General features: G+C 34.1%; 1 protein-coding gene across 1 annotated transcript in view; it reads left to right on the top strand.

Moving 5' to 3' along the window:
* LOC134267578 (fibropellin-1-like) overlaps positions 1-23490 on the top strand; it is a 37856-nt gene extending 14366 nt beyond the window's left edge. Inside the window, exons 14-47 of the mRNA XM_062749783.1 lie at positions 99-212; positions 3447-3560; positions 4273-4386; positions 4536-4649; positions 4734-4847; positions 5560-5673; positions 5824-5937; positions 6022-6135; positions 6848-6961; positions 7111-7224; positions 7309-7422; positions 8135-8232; positions 11168-11363; positions 11448-11561; positions 12273-12386; positions 12537-12650; positions 12735-12848; positions 13552-13665; positions 13816-13929; positions 14014-14127; positions 14839-14952; positions 15103-15216; positions 15301-15414; positions 16118-16231; positions 16382-16495; positions 16580-16693; positions 17405-17518; positions 18976-19089; positions 20198-20311; positions 21668-21777; positions 21859-21917; positions 22681-22853; positions 23041-23146; positions 23351-23490. Coding sequence (XP_062605767.1) covers positions 99-212; positions 3447-3560; positions 4273-4386; positions 4536-4649; positions 4734-4847; positions 5560-5673; positions 5824-5937; positions 6022-6135; positions 6848-6961; positions 7111-7224; positions 7309-7422; positions 8135-8232; positions 11168-11363; positions 11448-11561; positions 12273-12386; positions 12537-12650; positions 12735-12848; positions 13552-13665; positions 13816-13929; positions 14014-14127; positions 14839-14952; positions 15103-15216; positions 15301-15414; positions 16118-16231; positions 16382-16495; positions 16580-16693; positions 17405-17518; positions 18976-19089; positions 20198-20311; positions 21668-21777; positions 21859-21917; positions 22681-22853; positions 23041-23146; positions 23351-23402 — 3872 coding nt within the window. The 3' untranslated portion in view covers positions 23403-23490. The remainder of the gene's footprint in view (positions 1-98; positions 213-3446; positions 3561-4272; positions 4387-4535; positions 4650-4733; positions 4848-5559; positions 5674-5823; positions 5938-6021; positions 6136-6847; positions 6962-7110; positions 7225-7308; positions 7423-8134; positions 8233-11167; positions 11364-11447; positions 11562-12272; positions 12387-12536; positions 12651-12734; positions 12849-13551; positions 13666-13815; positions 13930-14013; positions 14128-14838; positions 14953-15102; positions 15217-15300; positions 15415-16117; positions 16232-16381; positions 16496-16579; positions 16694-17404; positions 17519-18975; positions 19090-20197; positions 20312-21667; positions 21778-21858; positions 21918-22680; positions 22854-23040; positions 23147-23350) is intronic.
* Positions 23491-23819: the final 329 nt, after the last annotated feature.

Raw genomic sequence — 23819 nt, 5'->3', positions numbered from 1 at the left:
CTAGTTGATTTACTTCACTTGGGAACGGCAATGCTTAAGAACATTTGATATCCTTTGTATAAGTGAAAGTTGGGATTACACGAAAGACGTTTTTACAGATATTGATGAATGTGCCGATAGTCCTTGTCAGAACAATGGAACATGTGTGGACCTCATCAATGGTTATGAATGTAGCTGTGCTCCTGGATTTAATGGAACCAATTGCGAGGAAGGTAAGTCAATGAAAATGATATGAAATGACGGTGAATTAAACTAGTTTAAAATCAGTTACAGACCCTAAACCGTGCTACTACACCACTTGAACGGTACGGTTCGGTACGCTTTGTGCACGGAACGGTACGCTTTGTGAACGGAACGGTTCGTTTTGTGAACGGTACGGTACGCTTTGTGCACGGAACGGTTCGCTTTGTGCACGGAACAGTACGCTTTGTGCACGGAACGGTACGCTTTGTGCACGGTACGTTTCGTTTCTTGCACGGAACGGTTCGTTTTGTGAACGGTACGCTTTGGGAAACGGTATGCAAATGAAGTGGGCGGACCCTGTTAGCTTTAATTCTTGATTGGCTGCTAAAAATCAATTCATTTTAAATGACTTTTAAAGTACTTAATGCACGTATATAATTAATTTCCTATATTAACAAATTAATTTCTCGTTTTCAATTTAAACATAAATTTACACTAAAGCGGTGATGGAGGGAAAATGAAAACAAAAATGAAAGGAAGAAAAAACATCATCCCACCGATGTCTTTGGCATATGTTTAGATATGTATTAATATATATAGAACTCGTAAGTATTTCCGTGCTTCTTTTTTACGTATGCTGAACCTTCATTTTAAAAAGGAAAAAAAGATTAATGAAATATTTTTTCACTTTAAAATAAAGTTGTAACATAACAAAAAGGAATTAATATATACCTGGTATATACTTGTTCTATACATATAACGCTACGCACATATATAAATTATTTTTAAATGATTGATCTATAGAAATAAATATGACTATTCCTGCTTCATTTTTATTCCTAGTAATTAGATATGTACATCGGTTTTTTTTATTTTTAAAATTGTAGATCTCTCGTTTAAACGTTTGCTGCAGAAGAAAAATATCAGTAAACAAAATAAATACGAAAATCAGCAGCAGATACACGAAATCAATACAAAAACTTCCGAGCACTTTCTCGTAACAGAAAACATTTTTTTTTCACAGACAAGTATCTATGTTTTCAATAATCCTTTCAGTGTATCGAGTAATTATTTTAATAAGTTTTTCTTAATTTTATTAAGTTATTCTGCTCTTCTAAAGTCTGTAAAAACGATGTCGTGAATGAGAGAGAGAGAGAGAGAGAGAGAGAGGGAGAGAGAGAGATGCAACCCCTTAATACATTCTCTAAAAAAAATACTTGTATTTATTCTCATTCTTCGTTTTATCTACATCGCCAAAGTCACAATTAATCAGTCTATGATTCTATTTAATCAACCCATTTACAACTATTGTGCTATGAATAATCCGTTCTCTGTACATGCTTGCTGCACGCATGAAATCCTCGTGCATCACCTGTCAATCAAATTGGCATGACGCTAGGTGACCCTGAAAGTCTGTTTACGCAGGAAGAATTTCTCCTGTGATTTGAAACATTCTTATGGTCAGTTCATAGTTCACACCTGTTTAAAAAAAACATTGGGTCACAGCCGGAGGGACAGGGGCGCCGGGTGTTTAACACACCTTTCAAATTATTTAGTTCTGACCACATCAAGTGTATTTAATCACTCAACTGACATCCAGCAAACTCATCTTCCAGGTTTCACCACAACACTGATTACAAATGTACTTCCTAAATTATCCTTTTTCAGACAAAAATAAATAAGCATGTATCAGTAAATTATAATTTTTTCTGTTTTTACAAAAGCACAATTTAAAGTCACATTAATTCGCATTAGTATCGCCTTCTAGTGGGGGGAGCATCGTCTCAAGCCACGGTCCACAGTCCGCGCACATAGCTCTCTCCAAGGATCGTACATTTTGGTCGAGGGGGGGTTAACAAACATAATATGACTTGAAAGAGGATTGATATTTTTTTTTATTTCATTTTATTTAGTAAATTATCTTTTTACAGGCACTAATAAGGATGTTTCCTGTAGATTGTGATATTTTTTTATTTACAACAACGTACCATTTTGCAGATTTCTAAAGAAATTTAACCAGCTAATTCGTATTGCTTTCTAGAAAGGGGATGGGGATACAGTGTAACAAACCTTATAATATCTTTATTTTTTTCGCAAACTTTTTTTTTTCATTTTTCATGAGATGTGTTTCAGAATGAAGTAATATTTATACTGCAGTTTGCACATTTTATTTGCAAGAAATTCGGCAGGCGATTTTTGTATGCAGCGTGAAAGTTGATCACAGTTTTATTAGTAAGGTTATCATCTCTGTCAGTTCAGTAGAAATCTTCATGTTTACCGCATGTAATATTTTAATCCATATTTTACATGATTACAGATTTTCAGTGTAAGTATAACTGCACCAATGATTCGCCTATGGTAAAAATCTTAACAGAATTAATGCGAGAGTCTAATACGGTTCTTTTTTTAAATTTTACTCTAGACAGTTTACATATGTTTTGAAATTCTAACAAAATAATTCATTTATTTAGTTAAATCACGCATCTGATATGTACTACATATGAATGCATATACTCACGACTAAAACGATCTTGTTTCCGATAAGTTTTAATAAATAAAATGAGCAAAATTAAAATCAAAAGTAGAGACAACCAGGGAATTAATTCATGAAAGCGTGTTCTATCTTGGTGGTATTATAAAGAAAATGAAAGACTTCAAAGACGCCGACATTGTTCGAGGTCCACTGTGCCCCGTACGTGTTTTGCGGGAAAAACTCGTGGCCTGTACTGTACCTTTGACCACAAACACAACCAGTTGATCTAATTTATAGCAAATAAGGAATCGTCTCACACTCTGTCTAGTTGTTTTAAAGTTGTAGTTCGCTTCGAGTAGTTTCCTTATTTTTCAAGTTGAAGGCCCAGATGCATGATACTTGATAATGGTGTTTCGATCGAGCAGACACAACCTCCGTCCTCCTTTCACAGGCGCCGTAGCGAGAAATAAACCAAAATGACTTATTTGGTCATTACACGATTCAAAAATCATTGGGAGCGTGGTTTGCATAATTAACCAAAGAACAACACGGTTCGTTTCTTGCACGGAACGGTACGCTTTGTGGGCGGAACGGTTCGCTTTGAGAACGGTATGGTACGCTTTGTGCACGGAACGGTTCGCTTTGTGCACGGAACGGTACGTTTTGTGAACGGAACGGTTCGCTTTGTTCCCGGTACGGTACGCTTTCTGCACAGAACGGTACGGTTCGTTTCTGAGGTGTAGTAGCACGGTTTAGGGTCTGTATGCTTAACAAAGAGCATCTGTTACAGATATTGATGAATGTGCTGAAAATCCATGTCAGAACAATGGGACATGCCTTGATCTCATCAATGATTACCAATGTAACTGTGCTGCAGGATTCAATGACACTAATTGTACAAACAGTGAGTATATATAAAGAAGCATGTTTTTCCAAGGAAATGTGGACTTTTTCTTGAAGATATATTTTATCTGTTAGAGGTCAATCAAGTTATACTAATATTAAAATCCTTATCTCACAATTCTTCAAGTCTGCCGTCTCATACCAGTCTATGTGTTCCACCACAGACAAAGATATTTTGAAAGTATTCTACCCCTTGACGTACCTTGACCTAACCCCTGTTTAACCTGACCCCTTTCTGGCGTCCCCTGAATTATCCGTCTACTCCTTAATATCTCCCAACAATATCCTTTACGACGCTTCTCTCACTTAGTCATTACTTGAGGTTTCTCTTGATCAATATCATGACCTGATCCCACATCTGATGTTTTGGAGGTCCGTGTTTGCTGTGCTCCTATTTTGTATTGTTTTATGGACGTTTGATCTTGAATACTGTTGGTTATCTCCATATGTTCCATAAAAGAAGTCTTTTTCAGTCGTGCAATCAATTTCTTCCAGGCTTGAAAACTACACACCTTCATTTTCAAAGTCTCGTGAACATTTCAAAATCCTTTGCCAGTGTTGAAATAAATAACAGATCCAATTGCAAACCATCACGTGAAAGTTTTAGAAATCCTTTACCAGTAGTGAATGAAATGACTGATTGGATTCAATATTGCAAACCATTGCATATTCTTTATCTCTAAATCATATCTTATGCGTTTTATTTGTAACAGATATAGATGAATGTGCAGAAAATCCTTGTCAAAACAATGCAACCTGTGAGGACCTCATCAATGATTACAACTGCAGTTGTGAGGCAGGATTTAATGGAACAAACTGTGAGGAAGGTAAGTAAATTAATGAACCTAAGACAAATGCAACTTTAGATCACATTTTAAATATCACAACTCTATAAATTCTGATACTCAATGCTGAAGAACTTTGGCTATCCTTTCTATAAGTGAAAGTTGGGATTACATGAAATACGTTTTTACAGATATTAATGAATGTGCCGATAATCCTTGTCAGAACAATGGAACATGTGCGGACCTCATCAATGCTTATGAGTGTAGCTGTGCTCCTGGATTTAATGGAACCAATTGCGAGGAAGGTAAGCCAATGAAAATGATATGAAATGACGGTGAATTAAACTAGTTTAAAATCAGTTATGCTTAACAAAGACCATGTGTTACAGATAATGATGAATGTGCTGAAAATCCATGTCAGAACAATGGGACATGCGTTGATCTCATCAATGATTACCAATGTAACTGTGCTGCAGGATTCAATGACACTAATTGTACAAACAGTGAGTATATATAAAGAAGCATGTTTTTCCAAGGAAATGTGGACTTTTTCTTGAAGATATATTTTATCTGTTAGAGGTCAATCAAGTTATACTAATATTAAAATCCTTATCTCACAATTCTTCAAGTCTGTCGTCTCATACCAGTCTATGTGTTCCACCACAGACAAAGATATCTTGAAAGTATTCTACCCCTTGACGTACCTTGACCTAACCCCTGTTTAACCTGACCCCTTTCTGGCGTCCCCTGAATTATCCGTCTACTCCTTAATATCTCCAAACAATATCCTTTACGACGCTTCTCTCACTTAGTCATTCCTTGATACTTTTTTTGATCAATATCATGACCTGATCCCACATCTGATGTTTTGGAGGTCCGTGTTTGCTGTGCTCCCATTTTGTATTATTTTATGGACGTTTGATCTTGAATACTGTTCGGAATCTCCATATGTTCCATAATAGAAGTCTTTTTCAGTCGTGCAATCAATTTCTTCCGGGCTTGAAAACTACACACCTTCATTTTCAAAGTCTCGTGAACATTTCAAAATCCTTTGCCAGTGGTGAAATAAATTACGGATCCAATTGCAAAGCATCACGTGAAAGTTTTAGAAATCCTTTGCCAGTAGTGAATGAAATGACTGATTGGATTCAATATTGCAAACCATTGCATATTCTTTATCTCTAAATCATATCTTATGCGTTTTATTTGTAACAGATATAGATGAATGTGCAGAAAATCCTTGTCAAAACAATGCAACATGTGAGGACCTCATCAATGATTACAACTGCAGTTGTGAGGCAGGATTTAATGGTACAAACTGTGAGGAGAGTGAGTAAATTAATGAACCTAAGACAAATGAAACTTTAGATCACATTTTAGATATCACAACTATGTAAATTCTGATACGTCAATGCTTAAGAACATTGGCTATCCTTTGTATAAGTGAATGTTGGGATTACATGAAAGACGTTTTTACAGATATTGATGAATGTGCCAATAGCCCTTGTCAGAACAATGGAACATGTGCGGACCTCATCAATGGTTATGAGTGTAGCTGTGCTCCTGGATTTAATGGAACCAATTGCGAGGAAGGTAAGCCAACGAAAATGATATGAAATGACGGTGAATTAAACTAGTTTAAAATCAGTTATGCTTAACAAAGAGCATCTGTTTCAGATATTGATGAATGTGCTGAAAATCCATGTCAGAACAATGGAACATGCCTTGATCTCATCAATGATTACCAATGTAACTGTGCTGCAGGATTCAATGACACTAATTGTACAAACAGTGAGTATATATAAAGAAGCATGTTTTTCCAAGGAAATGTGGACTTTTTCTTGAAGATATATTTTATCTGTTAGAGGTCAATCAAGTTATACGAATATTAAAATCCTTATCTCACAATTCTTCAAGTCTGCCGTCTCATACCAGTCTATGTGTTCCACCACAGACAAAGATAATTTGAAAGTATTCTACCCCTTGACGTACCTTGACCTAACCCCTGTTTAACCTGACCCCTTTCTGGCGTCCCCTGAATTATCCGTCTACTCCTTAATATCTCCCAACAATATCCTTTACGACGCTTCTCTCACTTAGTCATTACTTGAGGTTTCTCTTGATCAATATCATGACCTGATCCCACATCTGATGTTTTGGAGGTCCGTGTTTGCTGTGCTCCTATTTTGTATTGTTTTATGGACGTTTGATCTTGAATACTGTTGGTTATCTCCATATGTTCCATAAAAGAAGTCTTTTTCAGTCGTGCAATCAATTTCTTCCAGGCTTGAAAACTACACACCTTCATTTTCAAAGTCTCGTGAACATTTCAAAATCCTTTGCCAGTGTTGAAATAAATAACAGATCCAATTGCAAACCATCACGTGAAAGTTTTAGAAATCCTTTACCAGTAGTGAATGAAATGACTGATTGGATTCAATATTGCAAACCATTGCATATTCTTTATCTGTAAATCATATCTTATGCGTTTTATTTGTAACAGATATAGATGAATGTGCAGAAAATCCTTGTCAAAACAATGCAACCTGTGAGGACCTCATCAATGATTACAACTGCACTTGTGAGGCAGGATTTAATGGAACAAACTGTGAGGAAGGTAAGTAAATTAATGAACCTAAGACAAATGCAACTTTAGATCACATTTTAAATATCACAACTCTATAAATTCTGATACTCAATGCTGAAGAACTTTGGCTATCCTTTCTATAAGTGAAAGTTGGGATTACATGAAATACGTTTTTACAGATATTAATGAATGTGCCGATAATCCTTGTCAGAACAATGGAACATGTGCGGACCTCATCAATGCTTATGAGTGTAGCTGTGCTCCTGGATTTAATGGAACCAATTGCGAGGAAGGTAAGCCAATGAAAATGATATGAAATGACGGTGAATTAAACTAGTTTAAAATCAGTTATGCTTAACAAAGACCATGTGTTACAGATAATGATGAATGTGCTGAAAATCCATGTCAGAACAATGGGACATGCGTTGATCTCATCAATGATTACCAATGTAACTGTGCTGGAGGATTCAATGACACTAATTGTACAAACAGTGAGTATATATAAAGAAGCATGTTTTTCCAAGGAAATGTGGACTTTTTCTTGAAGATACATTTTATCTGTTAGAGGTCAATCAAGTTATACTAATATTAAAATCCTTATCTCACAATTCTTCAAGTCTGTCGTCTCATACCAGTCTATGTGTTCCACCACAGACAAAGATATCTTGAAAGTATTCTACCCCTTGACGTACCTTGACCTAACCCCTGTTTAACCTGACCCCTTTCTGGCGTCCCCTGAATTATCCGTCTACTCCTTAATATCTCCCAACAATATCCTTTACGACGCTTCTCTCACTTAGTCATTCCTTGATACTTTTTTTGATCAATATCATGACCTGATCCCACATCTGATGTTTTGGAGGTCCGTGTTTGCTGTGCTCCCATTTTGTATTATTTTATGGACGTTTGATCTTGAATACTGTTCGGAATCTCCATATGTTCCATAATAGAAGTCTTTTTCAGTCGTGCAATCAATTTCTTCCGGGCTTGAAAACTACACACCTTCATTTTCAAAGTCTCGTGAACATTTCAAAATCCTTTGCCAGTGGTGAAATAAATTACGGATCCAATTGCAAAGCATCACGTGAAAGTTTTAGAAATCCTTTGCCAGTAGTGAATGAAATGACTGATTGGATTCAATATTGCAAACCATTGCATATTCTTTATCTCTAAATCATATCTTATGCGTTTTATTTGTAACAGATATAGATGAATGTGCAGAAAATCCTTGTCAAAACAATGCAACATGTGAGGACCTCATCAATGATTACAACTGCAGTTGTGAGGCAGGATTTAAGGATGTACAACACACCTACCCCCAAAAATTCCTGTCGTTTAATTTTCGTTATTTTTGTATATTTAGTACATGACTATATCTACTGCGTGTAAGCACATTTTGGACAAAATCATTCGAGTGGTTTTTGGGCAGGAACTTCCAAAAGTTACCCCCCTTTAGTTGTTTACAAGGAGAGAAAATTTTTAATCAATGAACTACTTAAACCTTGATTTTCAAAACAGCCAGGTTAGATATAAATGTCAAATTTCATTGACTTATTCCTTTAACCATTTAACACAAAAACATAGTCATCTTTTTGATATACATATCATCAAAACAATTTTTAAAGGCCTTAAACTGAAAAACTATGAATTATCTAAGCCTTAAAAATTGTGTATTTTTCAAATTAAAATTTTTTTGTGAAAAAACCTGTCGTTTAATTTTGGTAAAAAACTTTCTTTAGGTAGCTGGTAGTAAAAACAATCTTCATAATTTTTTGTATAATTTTTGTACGACCAGTTTTGATTTAATAGCGGAAAATTACCCCCTCCCCCTTCCTCAATAAATCACGTTCCCGCGCGTCTTTCAGACGGGGGTCGATCACTTTGCTATGAATCAGTTATCTACAAATACACATTTTAAAAAAAAAATCAAATTGGAATATTGCTTTTGCTTAAAAAATATATTAACTTACAAATTTAAAAGTTCTCATATGTAAAGCGTATTTAAATGTAGATTTATAGGTAATTTTTTGAATACCCCTACCACCCCCACCCCTTCCTTTTTTGCGTCGCAGACCAATGTTAGCGTTTGACGAAACGTCGTTTAAACAGTGCAAATATACTAGTATTTCGTTATTTGAATCCCGGAGGTATGCATTAGTTTTTAAATGAATGAATGCAGAATAAATATTGATAAATATTGACTACTGTTTTTATATGTATCAGGAAAAAATTACTGAAAGATTTTAGTTTTAAGTCCATATATGTACGCGTTATGCATTCCATATCACATGAAACCTAGATACGAATTCAAGTTATGTTGAACTTATATGTTGATTTTAATTTTATTTCTTTAATTTTATTCATTAAAAAAAATGGTGTATGTTCAATTCTCCTGTGATATAAATGGAATAATTGTAGTTTCTTTCATGTCATTATAATTTCAAACGAGACAGTATGTGGCCGTGGGGATACATCGACATTTGTATAGATGTACACCCCTCATGATATTTTACGCATTTCTTTCAATGTCGTTGCTTCTAAAGTTAAAATGAAAATTCCGTATTCGTCCACATTAACTTCAAAATATCAAACATTAAACTCTTCATCTATTTCAATTTATATCAAATCGCACATTGATATTTTTTAAAATCTTATAGGCTACGTTTTGTTTTGATTCGAGGAAATGCGAACCGACATTGCATTGTTGGCAGTGACAGAAAGTCAAACGATTTGCTGAAATAGCCGATATTCATAAAAGCAGATAATTTCAGTACTAGTAAACAATTCTTTTCAATTCTATACTTACATTGTGTATATGAGGTCTATAGTATTGAATACTCGGATTTATCAGGTCTTGCTGTAAATGTATTTCTGTGGAAAACCGTGAATAAAGGGAGGAAAATAAACATCTCCTACATTTTCAGTAGTTGTTCCTCTTTGATCAGTAAGTGTCTGAGAACAACATCGATTTTACATTGTAAAAAGTTTTTTGTTTGTTTATTGTTGTTTTATTTAATTAAAGAAGAAAAACAATATCTATATCGTAAATGCACAAATTGTAATGAAGACCATTAATTAATCGGAATGTTATATAGCCAATTGTACATAATGAGAATTTCGGCAATGTAAAATAAAATTTTCAGAATAAAAAAAAATGCTGCGCTTTAGATCAAGTTTACAATTTATGGAATGAAATGAAATAAACATTAAAGGATGGTATGTATAGGTTACATCATAGAAGCCGAGTAGTATTGATTATATCGTTTTCATGGGGCGTGGAAATCGAGGGCGCGGAGCGCCCGAGATTTCCACGCCCCATGAAAACGATATAACCAATAGTACGAGGCATCTATGATGTAAGCAACTTGTCGCATGTCTGATGACGTAAATTTCATTGAGAGTGTCAAAATAAAAAAAAATATTCAGAGTCATTAACTTAAAATTCATTTCAAGCTAGCTCTCCAACATGTCGGACGTTCTTAGTGAATTTGTCTTTGACTTTTTAACTGAGTTTGAAGATTTTGACAATTTATTTTTGAGGTTAGCACTCGACAAATGTGAAATCACAGAAGCAAATATCAAGGAGTTTAACGATATAAAATTTGGAGATTTTTCCGTAACTTTCAAAATTTCAAAATGGATTAATCTATTGAACGACTGGGAACTTTCAACCGAGTTAAATACATGTGTTTTAATTTAGTTAAAGGCTAAGAAATAGCTTAAAATCTTCATTTTTCTGTAGTTATGAACTTGTGAAATAAAATTAGTTTTTTTTTCTCATGACCTGATTTCTGCCTCCTGCAGTGATATATGAAGGGGCGTGGAAAGTATTATCGCATATGTGATATGGGATATATCACCACACAAAGATCAAAGAAAATCACCGCAGATATGCGACAATTTATGTCTATTACTTGCTTTTTCACGGAGTTTAATCGGGTTAATTAAAAAAAATACTTATTGACTGAGTATGGTACGCATAATCACAGCCAAGCCCCATATCCCATTTTTCTTTAATGATTGAAATACATTGGGATCGTTTTACTCGTCATTTTGACGCTTTATTTTTGACGTTAAATTTGACGTCACGTCAAACGTTCAATTGAAATCGCAAGAGTTATCTCCCCCAGTGTGTTGTACGTCTTTAATGGTACAAACTGTGAGGAGAGTGAGTAAATTAATGAACCTAAGACAAATGAAACTTTAGATCACATTTTAGATATCACAACTATGTAAATTCTGATACGTCAATGCTTAAGAACATTGGCTATCCTTTGTATAAGTGAATGTTGGGATTACATGAAAGACGTTTTTACAGATATTGATGAATGTGCCAATAGCCCTTGTCAGAACAATGGAACATGTGCGGACCTCATCAATGGTTATGAGTGTAGCTGTGCTCCTGGATTTAATGGAACCAATTGCGAGGAAGGTAAGCCAACGAAAATGATATGAAATGACGGTGAATTAAACTAGTTTAAAATCAGTTATGCTTAACAAAGAGCATCTGTTTCAGATATTGATGAATGTGCTGAAAATCCATGTCAGAACAATGGAACATGCCTTGATGTCATCAATGATTACCAATGTAACTGTGCTGCAGGATTCAATGACACTAATTGTACAAACAGTGAGTATCTATAAAGAAGCATGTTTTTCCAAGCAAATGTGGACTTATTCTTGAAGATACATTTTATCTTTTAGAGGTCGTTCAAGCTATACCAGTATTAAAATCCTCATCTCACAATTGTTCAAGTCTGACGTCTCATACCAATCTATGTGTTCCACCACAGACAAAGATATTTTGAAAGTAGTCTACCCCTTGACGTACCTTGACCTAACCCCTGTTTAACCTGACCCTTTCTGGCGTCCCCTGAATTATCCGTCTACTCCTTAGTATCTCCCAACAAATTCCTTTACGACACTTCTCTTACTTAGTCAGTCCTTGAGACTTTTTTTGATCAATATCATGACCTGATCCCACATCTGATGTTTTGGAGGTCCGTGTTTGCTGTGCTCCCATTTTGTATTGTTTTATGGACGTTTGATCTTGAATACTGTTCGTAATCTCCATATGTTCCATAAAAGAAGTCTTTTTCAGTCGTGCAATCAATTTCTTCCGGGCTTGAAAAATTAACACCTTCATTTTCAAAGTCTCGAGAACATTTTAAAATCCTTTGCCAGTGGTGAAATAAATTAAGGATCCAATTGCAAAGCATCACGTGAAAGTTTTAGAAATCCTTTGCCAGTAGTGAATGAAATGACTGATTGGATTCAATATTGCAAACCATTGCATATTCTTCATCTCTAAATCATATCTTATGCGTTTTATTTGTAACAGATATAGATGAATGTGCAGAAAATCCTTGTCAAAACAATGCAACATGTGAGGACCTCATCAATGATTACAACTGCAGTTGTGAGGCAGGATTTAATGGTACAAACTGTGAGGAGAGTGAGTAAATTAATGAACCTAAGACAAATGAAACTTTAGATCACATTTTAGATAGCACAACTCTTTAAATTCTGATATGGCATTGCTTAAGAACATTGGCTATCATTTGTATAAGTGAATGTTGGGATTACATGAAAGATGTTTTTACAGATATTGATGAATGTGCCGATAACCCTTGTCAGAACAATGGAACATGTGCGGACCTCATCAATGCTTATGAGTGTAGCTGTGCTCCTGGATTTAATGGAACCAATTGCGAGGAAGGTAAGTCAATGAAAATGATATGAAATGACGGTGAATTAAACTAGTTTAAAATCAGGTATGCTTAGCAAAGAGCATCTGTTACAGATATTGATGAATGTGCTGAAAATCCATGTCAGAACAATGGGACATGCCTTGATCTCATCAATGATTACCAGTGTAACTGTGCTGCAGGATTCAATGACACTAATTGTACAAACAGTGAGTATATATAAAGAAGCATGTTTTTCCAAGCTTTTTTCTTGAAGATACATTTTATCTTTTAGAGGTCGTTCAAGTTATACCAGTATTAAAATCCTCATCTCACAATTGTTCAAGTCTGACGTCTCATACCAATCTATGTGTTCCACCACAGACAAAGATATTTTGAAAGTATTCTACCCCTTGACGTACCTTGATCTAACCCCTGTTTAACCTGACCCCTTTCTGGCGTCCCCTGAATTATCCGTCTACTCCTTAATATCTCCCAACAATATTCTTTACGAAACTGTTCACAATTAGTCATTCCTTGAGACTTTTCTTGATCAATATCATGACCTGATCCCACATCTGATGTTTTGGAGGTCCGTATTTGCTGTGCTCCCATTTTGTATTGTTTTATAGACGTTTGATCTTGAATACTGTTCGTAATCTCCATATGTTCCATAAAAGAAGTCTTTTTCAGTCGTGCAATCAATTTCTTCCGGGCTTGAAAACTACACACCTTCATTTTCAAAGTCTCGTGAACATTTCAAAATCCTTTGCCAGTGGTGAAATAAATTACGGATCCAATTGCAAAGCATCACGTGAAAGTTTTAGAAATCCTTTGCCAGTAGTGAATGAAATGACTGATTGGATTCAATATTGCAAACCATTGCATATTCTTTATCTCTAAATCATATCTTATGCGTTTTATTTGTAACAGATATAGATGAATGTGCAGAAAATCCTTGTCAAAACAATGCAACATGTGAGGACCTCATCAATGATTACAACTGCAGTTGTGAGGCAGGATTTAATGGTACAAACTGTGAGGAGAGTGAGTAAATTAATGAACCTAAGACAAATGAAACTTTAGATCACATTTTAGATATCACAACTATGTAAATTCTGATACGTCAATGCTTAAGAACATTGGCTATCCTTTGTATAAGTGAATGTTGGGATTACATGAAAGACGTTTTTACAGATATTGATGAATGTGCCAATAGCCCTTGTCAGAACAATGGAACATGTGCGGACCTCATCAATGGTTATGAGTGTAGCTGTGCTCCTGGATTTAATGGAACCAATTGCGAGGAAGGTAAGCCAACGAAAATGATATGAAATGACGGTGAATTAAACTAGTTTAAAATCAGTTATGCTTAACAAAGAGCATCTGTTTCAGATATTGATGAATGTGCTGAAAATCCATGTCAGAACAATGGAACATGCCTTGATCTCATCAATGATTACCAATGTAACTGTGCTGCAGGATTCAATGACACTAATTGTACAAACAGTGAGTATCTATAAAGAAGCATGTTTTTCCAAGCAAATGTGGACTTATTCTTGAAGATACATTTTATCTTTTAGAGGTCGTTCAAGCTATACCAGTATTAAAATCCTCATCTCACAATTGTTCAAGTCTGACGTCTCATACCAATCTATGTGTTCCACCACAGACAAAGATATTTTGAAAGTAGTCTACCCCTTGACGTACCTTGACCTAACCCCTGTTTAACCTGACCCTTTCTGGCGTCCCCTGAATTATCCGTCTACTCCTTAGTATCTCCCAACAAATTCCTTTACGACACTTCTCTTACTTAGTCAGTCCTTGAGACTTTTTTTGATCAATATCATGACCTGATCCCACATCTGATGTTTTGGAGGTCCGTGTTTGCTGTGCTCCCATTTTGTATTGTTTTATGGACGTTTGATCTTGAATACTGTTCGTAATCTCCATATGTTCCATAAAAGAAGTCTTTTTCAGTCGTGCAATCAATTTCTTCCGGGCTTGAAAAATTAACACCTTCATTTTCAAAGTCTCGAGAACATTTTAAAATCCTTTGCCAGTGGTGAAATAAATTAAGGATCCAATTGCAAAGCATCACGTGAAAGTTTTAGAAATCCTTTGCCAGTAGTGAATGAAATGACTGATTGGATTCAATATTGCAAACCATTGCATATTCTTCATCTCTAAATCATATCTTATGCGTTTTATTTGTAACAGATATAGATGAATGTGCAGAAAATCCTTGTCAAAACAATGCAACATGTGAGGACCTCATCAATGATTACAACTGCAGTTGTGAGGCAGGATTTAATGGTACAAACTGTGAGGAGAGTGAGTAAATTAATGAACCTAAGACAAATGAAACTTTAGATCACATTTTAGATAGCACAACTCTTTAAATTCTGATATGGCATTGCTTAAGAACATTGGCTATCATTTGTATAAGTGAATGTTGGGATTACATGAAAGATGTTTTTACAGATATTGATGAATGTGCCGATAACCCTTGTCAGAACAATGGAACATGTGCGGACCTCATCAATGCTTATGAGTGTAGCTGTGCTCCTGGATTTAATGGAACCAATTGCGAGGAAGGTAAGTCAATGAAAATGATATGAAATGACGGTGAATTAAACTAGTTTAAAATCAGGTATGCTTAGCAAAGAGCATCTGTTACAGATATTGATGAATGTGCTGAAAATCCATGTCAGAACAATGGGACATGCCTTGATCTCATCAATGATTACCAGTGTAACTGTGCTGCAGGATTCAATGACACTAATTGTACAAACAGTGAGTATATATAAAGAAGCATGTTTTTCCAAGCTTTTTTCTTGAAGATACATTTTATCTTTTAGAGGTCGTTCAAGTTATACCAGTATTAAAATCCTCATCTCACAATTGTTCAAGTCTGACGTCTCATACCAATCTATGTGTTCCACCACAGACAAAGATATTTTGAAAGTATTCTACCCCTTGACGTACCTTGATCTAACCCCTGTTTAACCTGACCCCTTTCTGGCGTCCCCTGAATTATCCGTCTACTCCTTAATATCTCCCAACAATATTCTTTACGAAACTGTTCACAATTAGTCATTCCTTGACACTTTTCTTGATCAATATCATGACCTGATCCCACATCTGATGTTTTGGAGGTCCGTATTTGCTGTGCTCCCATTTTGTATTGTTTTATAGACGTTTGATCTTGAATACTGTTCGTAATCTCCATATGTTCCATAAAAGAAGTCTTTTTCAGTCGTGCAATCAATTTCTTCCGGGCTTGAAAACTACACACCTTCATTTTCAAAGTCTCGTGAACATTTCAAAATCCTTTGCCAGTGGTGAAATAAATTACGGATCCAATTGCAAAGCATCACGTGAAAGTTTTAGAAATCCTTTGCCAGTAGTGAATGAAATGACTGATTGGATTCAATATTGCAAACCATTGCATATTCTTTATCTCTAAATCATATCTTATGCGTTTTATTTGTAACAGATATAGATGAATGTGCAGAAAATCCTTGTCAAAACAATGCAACATGTGAGGACCTCATCAATGATTACAACTGCAGTTGTGAGGCAGGATTTAATGGTACAAACTGTGAGGAGAGTGAGTAAATTAATGAACCTAAGACAAATGAAACTTTAGATCACATTTTAGATATCACAACTATGTAAATTCTGATACGTCAATGCTTAAGAACATTGGCTATCCTTTGTATAAGTGAATGTTGGGATTACATGAAAGACGTTTTTACAGATATTGATGAATGTGCCAATAGCCCTTGTCAGAACAATGGAACATGTGCGGACCTCATCAATGGTTATGAGTGTAGCTGTGCTCCTGGATTTAATGGAACCAATTGCGAGGAAGGTAAGCCAACGAAAATGATATGAAATGACGGTGAATTAAACTAGTTTAAAATCAGTTATGCTTAACAAAGAGCATCTGTTTCAGATATTGATGAATGTGCTGAAAATCCATGTCAGAACAATGGAACATGCCTTGATCTCATCAATGATTACCATTGTAACTGTGCTGCAGGATTCAATGACACTAATTGTACAAACAGTGAGTATCTATAAAGAAGCATGTTTTTCCAAGCAAATGTGGACTTATTCTTGAAGATACATTTTATCTTTTAGAGGTCGTTCAAGCTATACCAGTATTAAAATCCTCATCTCACAATTGTTCAAGTCTGACGTCTCATACCAATCTATGTGTTCCACCACAGACAAAGATATTTTGAAAGTAGTCTACCCCTTGACGTACCTTGACCTAACCCCTGTTTAACCTGACCCTTTCTGGCGTCCCCTGAATTATCCGTCTACTCCTTAGTATCTCCCAACAAATTCCTTTACGACACTTCTCTTACTTAGTCATTACTTGAGACTTTTTTTGATCAATATCATGACCTGATCCCACATCTGATGTTTTGGAGGTCCGTGTTTGCTGTGCTCCCATTTTGTATTGTTTTATGGACGTTTGATCTTGAATACTGTTCGTAATCTCCATATGTTCCATAAAAGAAGTCTTTTTCAGTCGTGCAATCAATTTCTTCCGGGCTTGAAAAATTAACACCTTCATTTTCAAAGTCTCGAGAACATTTTAAAATCCTTTGCCAGTGGTGAAATAAATTAAGGATCCAATTGCAAAGCATCACGTGAAAGTTTTAGAAATCCTTTGCCAGTAGTGAATGAAATGACTGATTGGATTCAATATTGCAAACCATTGCATATTCTTCATCTCTAAATCATATCTTATGCGTTTTATTTGTAACAGATATAGATGAATGTGCAGAAAATCCTTGTCAAAACAATGCAACATGTGAGGACCTCATCAATGATTACAACTGCAGTTGTGAGGCAGGATTTAATGGTACAAACTGTGAGGAGAGTGAGTAAATTAATGAACCTAAGACAAATGAAACTTTAGATCACATTTTAGATAGCACAACTCTTTAAATTCTGATATGGCATTGCTTAAGAACATTGGCTATCATTTGTATAAGTGAATGTTGGGATTACATGAAAGATGTTTTTACAGATATTGATGAATGTGCCGATAACCCTTGTCAGAACAATGGAACATGTGCGGACCTCATCAATGCTTATGAGTGTAGCTGTGCTCCTGGATTTAATGGAACCAATTGCGAGGAAGGTAAGTCAATGAAAATGATATGAAATGACGGTGAATTAAACTAGTTTAAAATCAGGTATGCTTAGCAAAGAGCATCTGTTACAGATATTGATGAATGTGCTGAAAATCCATGTCAGAACAATGGGACATGCCTTGATCTCATCAATGATTACCATTGTAACTGTGCTGCAGGATTCAATGACACTAATTGTACAAACAGTGAGTATATATAAAGAAGCATGTTTTTCCAAGCTTTTTTCTTGAAGATACATTTTATCTTTTAGAGGTCGTTCAAGTTATACCAGTATTAAAATCCTCATCTCACAATTGTTCAAGTCTGACGTCTCATACCAATCTATGTGTTCCACCACAGACAAAGATATTTTGAAAGTATTCTACCCCTTGACGTACCTTGATCTAACCCCTGTTTAACCTGACCCCTTTCTGGCGTCCCCTGAATTATCCGTCTACTCCTTAATATCTCCCAACAATATTCTTTACGAAACTGTTCACAATTAGTCATTCCTTGAGACTTTTCTTGATCAATATCATGACCTGATCCCACATCTGATGTTTTGGAGGTCCGTATTTGCTGTGCTCCCATTTTGTATTGTTTTATAGACGTTTGATCTTGAATACTGTTCGTAATCTCCATATGTTCCATAAAAGAAGTCTTTTTCAGTCGTGCAATCAATTTCTTCCAGGCTTGAAAAATTAACACCTTCATTTTCAAAGTCTCGTGAACATTTTAAAATCCTTTGCCAGTGGTGAAATAAATTACGGATCCAATTGCAAAGCATCACGTGAAAGTTTTAGAAATCCTTTGCCAGTAGTGAATGAAATGACTGATTGGATTCAATATTGCAAACCATTGCATATTCTTCATCTCTAAATCATATCTTATGCGTTTTATTTGTAACAGATATAGATGAATGTGCAGAAAATCCTTGTCAAAACAATGCAACATGTGAGGACTTCATCAATGATTACAACTGCAGTTGTGAGGCAGGATTTAATGGTACAAACTGTGAGAGGAGTAAGTTAATTAATACAATTACGACAAAAGAAGTTATTTCATTTTGAAGATCGCTTGTTCAGTAAGATATATTTGGAATGTGGTGCCTTTTTCTTGGAGGAAAATCTGTGAATCTCCAGAATATTTGATATCCGCTTTATTTAAATATCAATTTGTTTGAAGGCAAAATTTATTACAGATGTTGATGAATGTTCTGATGGTCCTTGTCAGAACAATGGAACGTGTGTGGACCTCATCAATGGTTATGAATGTTTCTGTGTTCCCGGATTTAATGATACAAACTGCGCAAGCGGTAGGTATTTCTTGTAAAGAAGCTCCTTATTGGACCTCATTACAGAAAATGTATTCTAATATTTAATTTCTTTAAATATTAATGAGTGGGTCCTTGTCGGACGAATGGTGCATATGTATGTCTAATCAATGATTATGATTGTTTGTGTTCATTGATTCAATAACATTAATTGTAGAATTAGTTAGATTTTGAAAATAAAGGGTGGAATCTTACTGATCAGTGCAAATATTTTCTAGGTTAATGTTTGTTATACTGTAGACGTACTTTTTCCCACGGGATAATAATTCCGCAGAATCTCAATTTCTGTTTAATTCGCTGGTAGAAAAGTATGCGGATTCCATAGACTGTCTCTTTATTCCTGACATTTATATTAAGTACGCTCGGACAAATTTCCGCGGAAAAGAATTTTATTCGGTAATAAGCAATATTTCCCCCAAAATCAAACTTTGACGGAGAAATATTTAATTATGTTCTTAATTAGGGGAATATATGCTGACTTCATATCACTGAATATTTTCATAAGCAATGACGTCATATATTTGAAATGACGTCACGAAAATGACGTAAATTTAGAATTTCCATGATTTCTACAGAAAAATGTATATATTACGTCGATATTTGGAGTAAAAGTCACCGAGCGCAGGTCTGATCAGGCTCAATATTTTGATATACTGTGAATAATGATAATATCATTGAAATATGTAAATATTGTTCCTGAGCAAACCTGCGCTCTATAAATTTTTAAGCTAAAATTGTTGAAATTTTGTCCTCTTTCTAAAAAAAATGATATAAGATTAGACTAATTTGTGACGTCATAGAAACAAAACTTGTCAATAAACTACTTTGAAACTATAATATGTTCAGTTAATTTATATTTTCTTTACATAATTTATAAAATTCCACATATTTCAAGAATTTTTCAAAATTTGACTTTTGTGGGGGCAAAGATATGCAGTATACCGCATATAGTTCTTTGTGACCGCGTGCATAGTGTAAATTAAAACCACGCGGAAAAGAGTACTTATACAATAACTTTGGTTCAAAGAAAATTATCTTGCCGTACTTTGAATAAAACATTTATGAAAATTCTCAATATTTTCTTAAATAGATGTGGATGAGTGCGCTTCATTGCCTTGTCAGAACAATGGAACCTGTGTTGATTTGGTCAATGAGTATGAATGTCAGTGTGATGTTGAATTTAACGGTACAGATTGCTCAACAAGTAAGTTGAATTAAATGATTTGTACTTTTAATAATGTTATGAATTCAAATTATTCGAATAAATGTATTCTTATCATTCTTATGAAATGTATTTGAGTACTATCATCATCACTTGCATCTTTAATATTCCAACTAATCTGTTCTTAAATGACACCTTTGTTACAACGTACTTTGAAAAATTACGCACTTTGAAAAAAAATTTTAAAATGCGTCAAAATTGGGACCAGCTAACGCACTTAGAAAAAAATAATTTTTTTTTTCAAAGTGCGTTATAATCGACCATATTAACGCACTTTGAAAAATAATGTAAAGACTGATCAATATTCCTACAAATAATCTGTATGATAAATAACAGATCCTGGCTGGATAATTTTTTTTATGATAAAGTCACTTCAGGACCTGAGATATTGACGTTTTAAATATTTGAGGTTTTGATAAAATAAAAGGGAAAGGGGTCTTGAAAAAAAGAGTGACGAATGTTAAAGATAATTAATTCGTTTTTTTTTAAAGTTCTAGTCTTTGATAAGTAGATGTAAAGGTGTAAAGGGGGCACTAACAGTGGACAGCTTTTAGCAACTTACATGTAGCATTAATCATAACAAAAAAGGGCAATTTGATTGTTCAAAACTATGAAAATTCTTTCTCTCTCATACGTTTCACTGTACTTTAAAAAATTCTAGTTTTCATCTTTTTTAATTAAATCATTTAATATTGAAAGTTTTCAACTTCATACCAGTTAGGTAAATACATAATTATATGAATATTTTGAGTAAAGCATAGACATTGAGACCGGGCGAAGGGCCAGGGGAGGGGGGAGGGGGGAGGGGGCTAAGCCCCCCACTTATTTTGGAAAGATATATACATCGTATAAGCGTTGAAAATGCAGCTTACCCTTTTTGGATTTATTGCTCCCCTCCCCAGTTTGTTACCGACACCTATGTATTGGAAAGATAAAGATTTTGACTGAGGAATCTTATACCCGTCTTCTCCTCTTTTCGACGGGAGTAAATCAATTCTTTTTTGAGGTTAGGGTTAGGGTTATTTTTTTTTGAAAGATAATTATCAAAAAAAATCTTTCCATTACTAAAATATGATTTTTTTTCAAAGTGCGTTAAGTGTCTCCATGGTAAAACATGTTGGTGTAGACTCTTAACGCAAAATTTTCAAAGTGCGTTGAATTGGTCCCAAATTTAACGCACTTTGAAATTTTTATCAAAGTGCGTTTTGTCCCAATTTTAATGCACTTGTAAAATAATTTTCAAAGTGCGTAATTTTTTCAAAGTGCTTTGCCACACACCTTAAAAATATGGTTCTCTTTTATGAATTTTTGATGCAATTTTACATATTTTCATTGAAGAATCAAATTTGATGAAATATAAGCTTGTCTTGAATCTCGACGTTACAACAACAGAAAATCTGAGCATAGAGAAAGAATATATCAAAGTAAAGAATAAAGTTCAAGAAGCGGTTAGTATTTATATCTTTTTTGAGTTTAAAAACAATTTAACATTTATTTATAATGAACATTCATCTGATTATATTTTATAGTTAACTGATGTTTACAGTAAAAGAATTGTTGGATCAAAAGTCATAATAAAAAGCTTAAGGTATGTTTACAAAGCAGCTTGTTAGTATTTTTAAATGGGATTTTATATAAAAGGAACCTGTAAATATTTAATTTTTGGCTTGTGGGTTTTTAATGATTTCAAAATGTATATTAGAAATTGTTTACCCAAATTTGTGATTGAATATAACATTTCATTATTTAAAGAACAGTACGTCAAAAACAAATTTTTTGAAAGAATGTATCGAAAAATCTTAGGAATAGAGGTGGTTTTTTATGTATAAATGAATTAAAAAAATTATTTCCTCTTCGTGTTCACGTATCTTAGTGGATTACTTTGAATAACAGTTTTGTAAAGTAACATGACCCTTATTTAACATTTTTGGGTCGTCTTGGTCGTAAATAAATTGTTTATTTCATCAAAGATTACATGTATGCATGTGAAGTAAATGAAAAAAATAAAATGCTATACATAAAACGACAATTAAAAAAATGATCAAATACTCAAATTATATTTACCAAAACGATATCTTTCAAATATAGGTTACATTTTTGTGCATGAAAACAAAAATAGATTGAGGATGTTCGAACCGACATATATTGTTATGAAATATGTCCGTCACCTGCAAATTGCTAAATTGACACAATTCAGTTAAGAGGGATTATTCCATCGCTACAAAGATTTGATTGGGTGAAATATGTTCAAAGCGAGTAACTTAATAATTGTATTGATTTTAAAACATCTATAATGATACATGTTTACATTCCAAATATTTAAAATAAGAAACTGTATGTTTATTTAACAGGATGGGAAGCTTGATTGTTGACTTTGACCTCGTCATACCAGACAGTCCAATATCAAAAGTACTCGTCGTTGACACCGTGTACAAGCTTGTGAATGGTCTGGTATTTGTCAACTTCTCGGGAGAAATAGTCAACGTTACCACTGCTTCAATACAACATTCAACATACGGCGAGGGTAATGAATTTTTTAGCTATATAGTATATTTTTACAGTTGAAAAGGTTTTAATTTAAAAAAAAAAAATAAGTGTTAGTTTTCTATCAATCAAATCTTTCTGATACATATATACCACATATACATAATTAAGTAAGAATTATTTCTCCTACAGATATCACAATATAAAGGTTGTATTGTTTTTTGTAGTTATAATAACCAACTCATCTGATGGATGCGCTGTTGTGAACTCACAAGGAGCATGTGATGCGGGATATAGATGCCAAGAATTCATAAATCAGACAGTGACTTGCATGTAAGCATATGAATGTATCAATTGCTGAAAGTTTACTAGTATGAAGTTTTACTCATTATGATATACCAGCTTTATGTATTCCGAACTAAACAAAACAGGGTTTTTAGCCTTAATACAGAACTGAGACAGAAGAAGTCATGATGAATTTATTTGCAAATGTACTTATTATGTATTATACGATAATCTGTTTAATTTTCATTTCAGCCCTTTTATAAGTAAGTATAAATCTTTTTCTTGCTTTCTTCATGCAATATAAAGAATGCTGTCATAAATACAATTATTATACTTTATCTTCAATATTTTATGATAGGAAAATAAAACTATTTAAAGAATTATATAATCATGCAGTCAAACTTTTAATCATTTTTGTTTTTGTTTTGTTAACTTGTTTATGTTTTACTTGGTCATATTTTCTAATAAAAGCGTTTTTTATATAATGAGTGAAAGCGTTTGAATGTGAGTTGTATACATATAGTTTGTATTAATGTGCTTTATGTTTTTTAATTTGTGGTTAATGTTGAACTTCCATGGATGCTATTATTTTGTACAATGGGTTATTATTCATGTTTTTCCTTATATATCGATAATTAAATTGATCACGATACATGTATAATACTTTTGTAATGATTTGAGTGAACAGAAAATTTACAATTTATTTTCTAATTTCAGATTG

Source organism: Saccostrea cucullata, unplaced genomic scaffold (genome assembly GCF_032062105.1).
Source record: "Saccostrea cucullata isolate Sc308-1 unplaced genomic scaffold, CSIRO_AGI_Scuc_v1 ctg879, whole genome shotgun sequence".
NCBI lineage: Eukaryota > Metazoa > Mollusca > Bivalvia > Ostreida > Ostreidae > Saccostrea > Saccostrea cuccullata.
This window is presented reverse-complemented; position numbering and strand designations above follow the sequence as displayed.